Source organism: Muntiacus reevesi, chromosome 21 (assembly GCF_963930625.1).
Source record: "Muntiacus reevesi chromosome 21, mMunRee1.1, whole genome shotgun sequence".
Taxonomy (NCBI): Eukaryota; Metazoa; Chordata; class Mammalia; order Artiodactyla; family Cervidae; genus Muntiacus; species Muntiacus reevesi.
Window position 1 is genome coordinate 37,666,038 of NC_089269.1, and position 12,339 is coordinate 37,678,376.

At 38.7% G+C, this 12,339-nt stretch overlaps 1 protein-coding gene across 2 annotated transcripts in view; it reads left to right on the forward strand.

The window, feature by feature from the left end:
* The first annotated feature begins 338 nt into the window (after positions 1–338).
* NCAM2 (neural cell adhesion molecule 2) overlaps positions 339–12,339 on the forward strand; it is a 545,993-nt gene continuing 533,992 nt past the window's right edge. For both annotated transcript variants that reach the window (XM_065913597.1, XM_065913598.1), the window contains exon 1: positions 339–624. In XM_065913597.1, the coding sequence (XP_065769669.1) occupies positions 570–624 (55 nt within the window). In that variant the 5' untranslated portion in view covers positions 339–569. The remainder of the gene's footprint in view (positions 625–12,339) is intronic.

Below are 12,339 nucleotides of genomic sequence, written 5' to 3' on the forward strand. Positions count from 1 at the left end.
CCCGCGTTGGAGCGAGAGCGCCAGGCTGCGCTCCCTCCCTCGGCCCAGGGCCGCCCGTTCGTCCCTCTGAGGATCGCCCTCAGGCTGGGCGTGCGGACGCGCTCGTGCCAGCCGGATCGCGGCGACCCCGGGCAGCCGGAGGCCCCGGGAACCGAACTCGCGGCTGCGAGCGCGACTGCGGACGAATCCCGGGGCCGCGCGCCTCCCGGCCGGCGGTCGGTCGGTCTGTCGCCGTGCGGCGCGGAGGGATACGCCTGGGCCGCGCCGCCCCTCCCCGCCCCTCCCCGCGCCCCCGCCCCCGCCTCCCTCCCCGCCCGGCTCTGCTGCCGCCGCGGCGGCCGCTGCTGCTGCTGGTGGTGCTGGTGCCGCCGCCGCCGCCGCCTGGATATAGTGCGGCAGGGAGCGGAGCTTGCAGTCACTTTGCGAGGAGGAGCGCGCGGGCTGCGGGCGGCTGGGGCACCCCCGGAGCGGCGGCGGCTCTCGCAGAGGCGGCCGTGACAGCGGAAGGTTCTCTCTCCGGGGCTGGACTTAATAACTTTGGAACGGTCCACCGGTGTCACGTCCTGAACATGAGCCTCCTCCTCTCCTTCTACCTGCTCGGGTTGCTTGTCAGTAGCGGGCAAGGTAGGAGTGCGGTGCTTTTCTTGCGTTTACTTTCCCTCCCCCTTCTACCCAGCCAGGAGAGCCAGAAGGAGCTCCAGGAAGAATTAAATGACAGGACTGAAGTTATAGTTATTGTTGTTATTATTTCCCGCTAATGATGTCTGGTCTGTGGAGACCCTTGGAGAAGAAGATACAGGCTGGGAGATGGGCATCAGTGAGCCGGAGGTTGAGGAAAACTGTCTTTCTCAGGGATCTTGGCTTTCTTTGATTTTCATTATCAAAAAAATTGGATGAGTAGGTTGGCATGTGTTACCAGTTAAATGTCTGAGGTTGCGAAAGGCAAGGGAAGGATGATGTTTTAAAGAAGCAGCAAAAAGCTATCAGCATTAAACTCGTTATGAAATATCTCTGTTGTGTGCAGGAAATTCAATTCTTAGAGACTTTTTTTTTTTTAATTCCCTTGCCCAAGACCCCCAATTTCTGACAGAAGTGAATGATGATGGTTTATTTCTGTTGAGAACTAAGAGAGGGGCCATGGATGTGTGTAAAAAAGCAGATGGATAAAACTAGGAATGTCTTGCAGTCATTCGTTTTCAGCACACACCCCCACCCCTTGTTAATACAGCAAGGTTGACATTTTTTATGTCATCAGATTCTAATTACACCTGTAAGGGATGTTTTAGCTTGTGAGGAACTGATGGGATTTTTATCTGTTTAGAAAAAAACAGAAATAGCTTACTAGAGTAACCTGAGAGAGAATTTGGGGAAGCTGCCTCTGTTTATAGAGATAGATGTGAATTTGCATTGCTTTGTTTAGTTTATGTTCACGTAAAATATATTTATAATAAATGGATGCATTTTCAACAGTCCAGACAAGTTTGGGCATTTAAATTGGGGACCCAAAACGCTAAAACAGGCATTGGTGGAAGTCTTCCAAAATACATATGTATATATACATGTATATATATAGCAGTAATTTTCTGATGTGTAATAATCGCAGAGAATGTTATATTATTAGTGTAGCATGAAATTGTTTTTTTTTTTTTTTTTTTTGAGAAAAATATAAATTACAGCACAAGTTAAAATATCTCCACTGTATTCAGTTCTAAGCTTTGTAGCCTCTTCTGTGTTTCTCATTTGGTCCAGCAGGGGGTGGTAGAACTCCATTTTAAGGTGGGTCTGTTCTTCCACACTCCCTAGGTCCTTCTATCATTCTTCAGCAGGGCTTGACATTTTGGATATGAAGCCTTCCTTTCTCTGCCCTTCTCCTCCCTAAAGCTATAGTGTTAGTGGCTGATGAAACCCGATTGGATACAGATTTTTATGTTCAGAAATTAGAACTCAAACACTGCACGCAGCTTTAGTTTGTAAAGTGACTTGCTAAGAGGCTGCTCATTTTCCCTTAAAAGAATAGAGTATGCAAAATTCCAGTCGTAGCAAAATTGCAGTTTTGACCATCTGAAGCTTATATTAGGCCAGCCAGTTAATTGAATCATTTTGATAGCAACGATCAATATACACACTCTGCCCTAAAGATACGCTGCTTTAATTGTTGGAGAGCTGCTGATTATGTTTAACTGTTCATTTATAATATAGACAGGTATTTCTGAATACTGAGAAGCAGTCCCCCAAAATTGCAGTTAAAATACCACTGCAATTAACCAAGTGTAGACAGTGTGGACAAAATGGGGACATCACGGAAGGCAAATTTGTGCAAACTTAGGATTATATTGTGACTGATTTGGGAAAAAAAAAAAAAAGTGTCAGTTGTGGAGTCTTTGAATTTACCGTCATAGACATTAAGTGTGTTGGAATTTGGGGGATAAAAAAGAAATCTGGGAGTGTTTAAATAGTACACACAGACACATATAATTTGGGTCTGTGTATGTAACACATATTTGAAATTGTGATTCACCAATTTAGAATTCAGAAGGCAGGGTGATTATAAAGAGGGGCTTGGAGACTGAGGCATGCCTGATGGGGAGCCCATATTCACTGTAATGTAACAGGGAAGGGAGAAAGCGTCGTTCTCAAGATCTCTCTATCTAGTGCAGTTTAAACATGCATGGCACTCACGGAGGTATAGATGCACGCAGAGCAGAGAGCCCGAGCTTTTGTGAAGCAGAACACGTGCTACTGTGCTGTGTGTCCTAATGAAGCCAGAGATGCTGGGAAACGGCAATCCTGATCCTGAAGTCCAGTTCCTCTCTGCTAGTGTTTTGTTCTCCAATTAAGGATGCAGCAGCAAGTATCAGAAGCACCACAGGGAGCAGTTTGGGGAAAAAAAAAATGCATCTAGTGTAACTCATAATTTTGTTTATTCTTTTGTAAATGGGGCCACGGAAAAGCCACCAGTCAGTGATCCCTGGGCTTGCCTTAGAAATACTCAAATCGCAGCTTGCTGATTTATGTTTCCAACAATATACTTGCAGGAGGTTTTATGAAGCATGATTGAAGATATCGCTTTGGAAAGTGGTGTGCAGTTAGACTGGGGAAAGGCAATGATGATGTATTCCCTTTTAAGTAGTCAAAATGTTTTGAACTGCGGCCGTGGAATAGGAGAAAATGGCAGAAGTGAAAAACTGACCAACTTAAGTGGATGCCAATACCATAATTAGCTAACAAGGCCTAATAGTTCTACTTCTAACTTTCAACACAAGGTTATTGTTCTGCTGTAGTGAGAGGCTTTTTATTGTAGCAGAAGTGCTCCTTTAAAAGCCTCTCCTTCTCACTGCAAGATTCATATCCAATGAAGTGCGGTTGGGATTTAATTGTCGAGTCTGGATTTCATTGTCAATGAAGTAAATATTCCATTGCTCTAACTTCTGCAATTATTTTTCCTTTGTATTTAGAACTTGGTCACAGCTTCTGTCATCTTTAAGCCTCAAATGATAACTTGAGCCTGTGATTCACAGTGCATGTACTGTTTGGATCTCTGTAAATTTGGATTTACATGTAGGGGCTGCTTTCCTGAAACTTTAAATTTTTGAAATAATTTTCTTCTAAAATTACCCAAGAGCGATTAATAATTATCTATGAATGACTGTTCGCATACATACATTAGAAGCACTGTTGTTTGAAATTATTAAGCAAGAACAGAAGTATCTGTTCAGCTGGATCTCTCTTGCCATCCAGTACAAGACACATTCCTAGAACACTCACCTCAGCCAAAATCTTTGGGGAGAGGAGGGTGAATTGCCCAGTTAGTTGAACTTACAGGCATCTGCTTACAATTATGCTTTCTGATGAACTGCTGGTAAGTCATTGTTCCTTAGAGAGGTGTACCTGCTAAAAATAAAGCGCAGGTGTGTGGGTGACTACTGGATTCAGGTCTGCAGGAAGGTCTCCGCAAACCTGTCTCCTGTGGAGGCTGTTAAGCAGACAGCCTCTCTTACTTACCTGGTTCTAATGCTCTGATGTCAGCCTTTCTTTGTAAGGTTTCAGTTGAATCAACTCCACATTCATTTGTATGTACAGAAGATAGACTATGGAAATTAATATCCTTGTCCTCAATGAATGAACCACAGGATTTCTTTCTCTGCTTTATGTCAAAGGAGTCCAGTGGAGCGTTTGCTCACTTTAGTGTCCAGTGATGAACTGTGGCGTCCGGAGAACTGGAAGGGAAGCTGGTGGGTCCTGAGTGTTCATGAATCTGTTCCACGGCACTCAGGGCTAATGGTCTCTCGGGGGTAATGTCCTCCCAGAGAAGCAATTAAGGGGATGGAAGAACCTCATGCAGCCCAAGAAGAAACTCAAACTTCAGATAATTTAGTACATAAAGTGGCCTGTTTTCAAACGTGGGACTTGTTTGTACTGAGACTGAGAAATGAGATACAGAGAGTGTTCAGTACCAAGCTAACAGCGTGATTTGTTTTTGCCTGTTTCCTTGAGAGGGGGAGGTGAGAACGCAGACAGGCTTGTCCCTGAAGACCCCGGAAGTAGTCTTGCCGCTTCCTCTGGCTTTTGACATTTGGGAAATGATTTTAATTCTTCTGTTTTGGGGGTCATCTCTCACAACAAGGTACCTGGAAAAGTACTTGGAATTGCTTTTTTGGTCCAAAATAAAAATAATCCTCTAGGAGTTGGTGGATGCAAATTTAATAATTTTAATATTCTTATAAGTGAATATAGTTGTTTTTTCAAGTTTTATTGACCTAGATTCTAAATTCCCTGTGCCCTTTATACTATCCCAGTTATACTGAAGATAGGCCTATTTAACAGATTATAGTTTTAATGTTCCAAATTACATGGTATGAGAACACTTTAAGATGCAGCCAGTGCTGTTATTAAATGTTTAATATTCCTGAGTTTCACAGAACCGAGGTATCTTTAATTGTTCAGCAAATAAAAGTGCTTCCGTATGGCACTCTTTTAAATATTTTAATAACTTTGAACTATTTGCAATTATAACAATAGTGCTCATCTCAAATGGTTATCAACACACTCCCTAGTTTCACATGCTCACTTGTGCCACTAACAATTCTTCAAACATTGCGAAATATTTTAGAAAGCTATGATCTAATAGGAGAAGTGGGCAGCAGAGAAAGATAGATAGCATCACTGACTCAATGAACATGAATTTGAGCAAACTCCATTAGATAGAGGACAGAGGAGCCTGGTGTGCTGCAGTCCATGGGGTCACAAAGAGTTGGATATGACTTAGGGGCTGAGCAACAAGAACAGTGATCTAATGAAATAAACTTGCCTGAATTTAAATAGTTAAGAGGCAGATGGGGGAGTGTTGAGGGTATTTATAATCATAACAATCAACAGATTAACCTTGGGAGAATCTTAGGTCAATTGATGAAAATTGTTTTGATTCCAATTTGTTTTCTAAAAAGAGCGGAGAAGGAGAACACACACTTGACTTGGAAGCAGAAGACCTAGAACACTGAGGGCCTCTTGACTGAAGAAGCAACTTACTCTCTCACAGCCATTATTTGCCCATGTGAAAATCTGATATAAAAATATCTTCCTAGGTGACCTTGCTGCACTGTTAAGAGGAGCAGTTGTGAATACACATATGTGTAGATGTGATGTAACATGGCAATCCTACTATGCTAGACATTATGTATATTTTTGAAATAATATGCATACATATAAACTTGCCTATGACTTAAAAACAGTTCATTTATTAATTTAAAATAGCATCATAAGCTGTTCTGTGATTAGAGAAAAATATTGAGGGGGCTGAGATAATCTAATTCATTAATGAGAGTGACTCACTCATCAGTCAGTGATTACATGTGTCAGACATCTTATTGGGCAGCATTCTTGGGAGTGATTATATAGGTTGTGTGATGAACAACTCTAGGGGGCATTACTCATAGTCACAGTGATGGAATATATATTTCCAGCAGAGGGCAGGGAATCATTTTGAGGAATGTGTTTCTTTTTTGTATCATGAACCCCTTATATGGACCAACACCAGGCTGGAATTAGTCACAAAGAGTCTTAAGTGGCACATAATTATGGTGTGACTTGCTAAAGGTCAAATAGAGAAGAAAAGGGATTAATAACTAGAGCTCTGGTTTGTAAATTCTCACTTCAGTTCTCAAAACACCAAACTTTTGCATAGATTAAAAAACATTATCTAATGGTTCTTCACCTCAAAGTAAATACTTAAATTATGTGCCATTTTGTCAGTAAATCAAATATCAAATACTTGTTGAGGCCATACAGTGTGGATAACCTCAGCATTTTATAACAGTGAAAACCACTTGTTCAAAGTGCTTTCAATTACCTAGTAACTCAAGATTGTCAAGAATCCAAGGAAGTATTTACTTTATGGATGAAGAAATTAAGAAGAATTACCTGGTTTTCCTATATAAATTTTAGTTAGTATAAATTAGGATTATATTTTTCTTACTGCTAGTTCAACACCTATTTTTTTTTAATGTATTTGATGCATTTGTTTGAAAGTGAAAATTTGGTGTGTTGGAGGGAGAGAGATGCTTGGAATTTAAGATTTATAGTTGAGAAGGTAATAAATGTATGAAGTTAAGAATCCAAATCTGCATATGAGAGATTAATAAAGTGTTCAACTAATGACCAAAGATATCATATAATTGGCTTCCCTGATAGTTCATTTGGTAAAGAATCTGCCTGCAGTGCAATAGACCTGGGTTGAATTCCTGGGTCGGGAAGATCCTCTGGAGAAGGGATAGGCTACCCACTCCAGTATAATTGGGCTTCCCTTGTGGCTCAGCTGGTGAAGAATCCACCTGCAAAGCAGGAGACCTGGGTTCGATCCCTGGGTTGAGAAGACCTGGAGAAGGGAAAGGCTACCCACTCCAGTATTCTGGCCTGGAGAATTCCATGTTCTGTATAGTCCCTGGGGCCACAAAGAGTCAAACACTGCCAAGCAGCTTTCGCTTTCATCATATAATTAGTTAAAAATTAAATGATTTAAATAAGTCCTTAGGAATACAGCACCCAGAAAGACCTAAAACTTGTTCAGTGTTAACTGCCTGGCTCAGTTGTATGCACTCTATATGTACTACCTGGCTTCATATATACAGAAGTCCTGTAACTTTTATCATATCATATTCCCCTTTGTCTGTTGAAGTCTGTGAGGTGTGGAAGTTGAAGGAACCAAGATTGTACTGCTAAGAGACAAAGGTTTGAACTCAGTGCATGTGTAAGATTGGCCTCTTTCCTGGGACAACACGTTGTTGCTCACTAGAGCAAAGAGGGCCTCAACACAGTGAGACTAAATAGAGAAAATAATACAAGGAGAGTAAGTTGTAGGGAAGGAGGCAAATGTTCAGAGGGCAGAAATAATCCAACTTAGTTAATTAAGAAATAGTACAGATTAATTAAGAATTTAGAAAGGTGAGTTGTTGGCCTCAATTATGGAAATATTGGAGAGACTGGGAGGCAGTAAAGCCTTGCGGCAAAGCTGAGTTTGACTAAATCTCAACATTCAGAAAACTAAGATCATGGCATCCGGTCCCATCACCTCATGGGAAATAGATGGGGAAACAGTGGAAATTGTGGCTGACTTTATTTTTCTAGGCTCCAAAATCACTGCAGATGGTGACTGCAGCCATGAATTAAAGATACTTACTCCTTGGAAGGAAAATTATGACCGACCTAGACAGCATATTAAAAAGCAGAGACTTTACTTTGCCAATAAAGGTCCATAGTCAAGGCTATGGTTTTTCCAGTGGTCATGTATGGATGTGAGAGTTGGACTATAAAGAAAGCTGAGCACTGAAAAATTGATGCTTTTGAACTGTGGTGTTGGAGAAGACTCTGGAGAATCCCATGGACTGCAAGGAGATCCAACCAGTCCATCCTAAAGGAGATCAGTCCTGGATATTCATTGGAAGGACTGATGCTGAAGCTGAAACTCCAATACTTTGGCCACCTGATGGGAAGAGTTGACTCATTGGAAAAGACCCTGATGCTGGGAGGGATTGGGGGCAGGAGGAGAAGGGGACGACAGAGGATGAGATGGCTGGAGGGCATCACCAACTCGATGGGCATGGGTTTGGGTAAACTCCGGGAGTTGGTGATGGACAGGGAGGCCTGGAGTGCTGCGATTCATGGGGTCACAAAGAGTTGGACACGACTGAGGGAATGAACTGAACTGAATTTCAAGCATTGTTTGGGCAGGAAAATAACACGGAGTTAAATTTTGTTTTAAGTCTACTTACCACAAGAAGAAAATGAAAAAGGAGTGAATGGACAGGATACATGTTTCTGTGGAAGAATTAATGGATCTTAACAACACATTAGATTTGGGTACCTGGAAGGAATGTGACCCCTGAAGTTTTAAGCATGTTTGACAGAAAGAATGGTTATATCTTAACAGAAATAGGGAAGTAAATAAAGAATACTGCTGATATCAGGCAAGGGTTTTTCTTACTTCTTTGTATTGGGTTTGCCAAAAAATTCATTTGGGATTTTCCTTTTTGGCTAACCCAATTTTTGTTTTTTCTTTTTTGAATTATACATTGAGTAATCTCTGGAACATCTAGATAGAAATGTCTATTAAATTTTGAGATATACTGCTAATCTTTATTATTTCTTCAGCATCTTTCTCTGCTTTCATTTAACTCCTGTCTTTATGTCTTTCTTCATCACTATTTATACTCTAGGATTATTAAGTTTGTCTGAAATTTTAGATGAAATTTCAAAAGCATATGGGTCAGATTTGCTTTTCTTATATACTCTTAATCTTCTCTGTTTTAACCATTTTTTTTTTAAAGTATTGTTCCAGGCAAACAAAACAAAACTTGACCAAAAAAAAAAAAAAAAAAGAAACCCCAAACCTAAACTAAAACAAGAAAAGAAATTTGGTATTGAACTATGTTCAACTCTGTATGAGAGCTGAATATTTTTCTGTTAGTATCCAAGGGAACTGATATTTTTGAATGTCTGCTCTATGCCAGGGAGCTGTACTGGGCATTTTCACTTGTTATCTGATTTAATACTTATAAAACCACATTTGATAGATGATGTTTGAGGCTGAAACTGTCTGATTTGCCTAGAGCTCTTAAATATGTTCTGTCTGATGACACACAACTTTATAGCCAAGAGCATCAAATGCATTTAAGGTAAAATGTAATTTCTTTCTGCATTAATGTGTGATTCTTTGATGCGTATTAGTTTGTACACAACTAGTAGATATGAGGCTGATAGGAATTGTGTTGATCCATATATGATTTCTTCAGGTCATTAATTTTTAAGTAACCAAAAGCAAGCTTTCTCACAATTGAACAGAGGGCCTTAGCAATCTCTGAAGTATTAAGATAAATATGAAAAGTCAACTCAGGTGCCTTTCTTTAGCACAAGTGTTCGTTTCTTAGTGACTTTAAGAACCATCTTGATTTCTACAACATTATATATCTGGCATCATTGAGAGTGCATTTGGAGAAACTGGGAAATCACTTTCCTCTATGTTAAAATGACGTTTTTGTTGCCTTATTTTTTAGAGGATAAACGCTGGATCATAGTTTTCATTTTAAAGTTAGTGCCCTTTAGGCTTATATCTTGAAAGAAGATGCAGAAACTGGATACAAATACCAGTAGAGATTTAACTGTGTTTTTTTTTTTTTTTAAATAAAGATTGCTATGGTTTTTGTTAGTGCTTGGTTTTAAATTTCCGAAGGTTTCACATTTTCTGACCTCCAATCCTGTCTTTTTCCATAAGCCCTGATATTTTTTACTGCACAATTTTGCAGACACCAGCATTTTTCAAGGATGCAGATATGGTGTAATAGAAACAGATGTCAAAACTTATAAAAGAAACCAGTGAATATGGCTAAGACCTATATTATATAATAGAATAGGCCCCGATTTAAGAAAATAAGCACACTGTGCCTTGTTCTAAGTACTAATGAGAGGGCTTCTGGACAGGTTTTCTGTTGGTGTAACTTGTCCACTCCCAACCAGTTTTCTAACATGAAGCTTTCTGATTATATTTACTGTCCCACTTAATTTATCTCTGTTTATTATTTTTTGGCCCATCAAAAATGTTCAGTATTGCCTCAACTGAGAAGTTGTATTTTTACATTATAGCAGCTACTTCGGGTCAGAGAAAATCTATACACAGATTTCATGAAGATTAATACATAAATGAGATATGTGCCTATTCTTTATCAAAGTACTGATCCATGATATTGACATGTTTCTCATTTTTTAACTTTATTTACTTGGATAAATCACGTATAGCTTTCTAAAAGCAGCTGAAGCTGAACACATTTTAAAGCTTGTTCACTTCTTTATCATAGAATAACTGACTTCACCCTACCTGGTTCTTTACATTATATATAATGCTTCATACCAATGTTTTAATTATCAAAGAATTAGTTATATTATAAAATTTAATATTTCAAAATGTATATAAGTACTGAGGCAGAGTAGTTGACAAAAACTTTTTCTGTCAGCTTTAACTTATCTTTTTAAAGTCACTCAATTATCCTGAAAGAAGATACTATTTCTGATTTAGAAAAAAAGCAGATGAGCCTCAAAGAAGTAAAATTGCTCATCCTCTAAGGAAGATTTAAGACATGGTAAGACCAGGACTTGACATAAATGTTTTACTCTAGCACATATTTCTGTTATGGTGTCTCTGTTTTTATCTGAGTGTGTTTTACTGATGTATACAAAGCAATTCTCAAAAATAACTTAGTGCATGTTTTATGCTGCCATGCTGCTTAGCTACTTTTGGACTGTGTTTATGGGATCCATGCTGCTAATTTTAATTAGAGGTCTACCTTTCAGTTGAATTATTTGGAAGTTTCTGACTTAGAACTTTTGAGAGTTTTGCCTTTTGTTCATTTACACAATGCTATTCTCTCAGCCCCATTGCTTGTTAATGAGCACATCACTCTAACACCATTCCTGGAATTCCCAGTATGGTCCCTGTGTGTATAAAGGCCATGTGTTTTACATATTTGTCTGTCTTTCTGTGGAAAACCACTATTATTTTTCTTCAAGATTCAACTCAAGCATCTCATCCCCAGAGACATCTTTCGTCAAATACATGTCAGTTGCCTACTACATACTAGTCGAAGTACAAGACACTCGTGTTATATCTGATTTCTGCATGCCACACTTCACTATGACTTTGCAAATGAACTCCATAAGGACAAGACTGTCTTTCCATGCCGGCTTCCCATTAAATGCAGTTTACTAGATTAGAGGGTTTATTGTAAATTCATGTGTGTTCCTGGAACGTAGTAGATGCTTAGTGAACATGTGCAAATGAATATTTTTACCCAGCAGAAGGAAAACAGAATGTCATACTTTAAAATAAATATGTACATATATATATATTTACTCTTGACTTTGGACGATGCTTTGGTTTGTTGAGAAGTATTACTATTGTTCCTATGTTTATTTCAAACATTTGTTTATATCATTGCCATAAATGTGATAGGCTTTCAATAAATACATAATTTCAATAAAATAATCGTCACACAGTGATTATTTAATTCAGGAGGAATTAAATAGCAGAGATGAGCTGCCTTATCCCTGATCTTATCTCCTATACTGAAAATTAATTAGACTGGGAATAAAGCAGACTTAAAAATCTTGCTATGAGATATATTCTTCTGAAGCCTTATCTGAGAGATAGGATATGGTTATCTAGCTGGAGTTTCAAAGTCTTCAGTATATAGAAATAAATTAGGGAGATATAATACGTTGATAACGATATAATTAAACAGATTAGATATTGTCAATAGTAAGTGTCTGATATGTCAACAGAGCAAAGTATTTAAAGTCCTGAAAAATCAAGATAATCCCCTGAGGTTAATTAAAAGTTGATTATTCAATCAATGATTATTGGAAGCCGATTCTGAACTGTATGAATAGAAAGGCAAGTAAAAGAAGGACTATTTTTACCTTATTGTTTCATAAGTACTTAAATATTTTTTTCTTTTTTTAAAATGAGATCTAAGTTAACCTCAAACATTCTTCTCTTGCCTGGTAGCCATGTTTTGTCATGGTTTTATAGTGTTTTCTAGGTCTGACTTCAGTGATAAAAGCATTTAAATTAATAGAACAAAATACATATTCAGATACTCCAGAATATATTTATCACTTTATCATCGTATTCATCTGTCTGCCATTTACCCACTAATGTTACCATTATTGTGTATGTCTCTAACTTTAAACAGTTTTCAATCAAAGATGTTACTATTGCTTATAATTCATCTATTTTTTACTTTCCTTTCTCAAATTTCACATGATTTATAATCATTTTAATTGGTTATCTACATG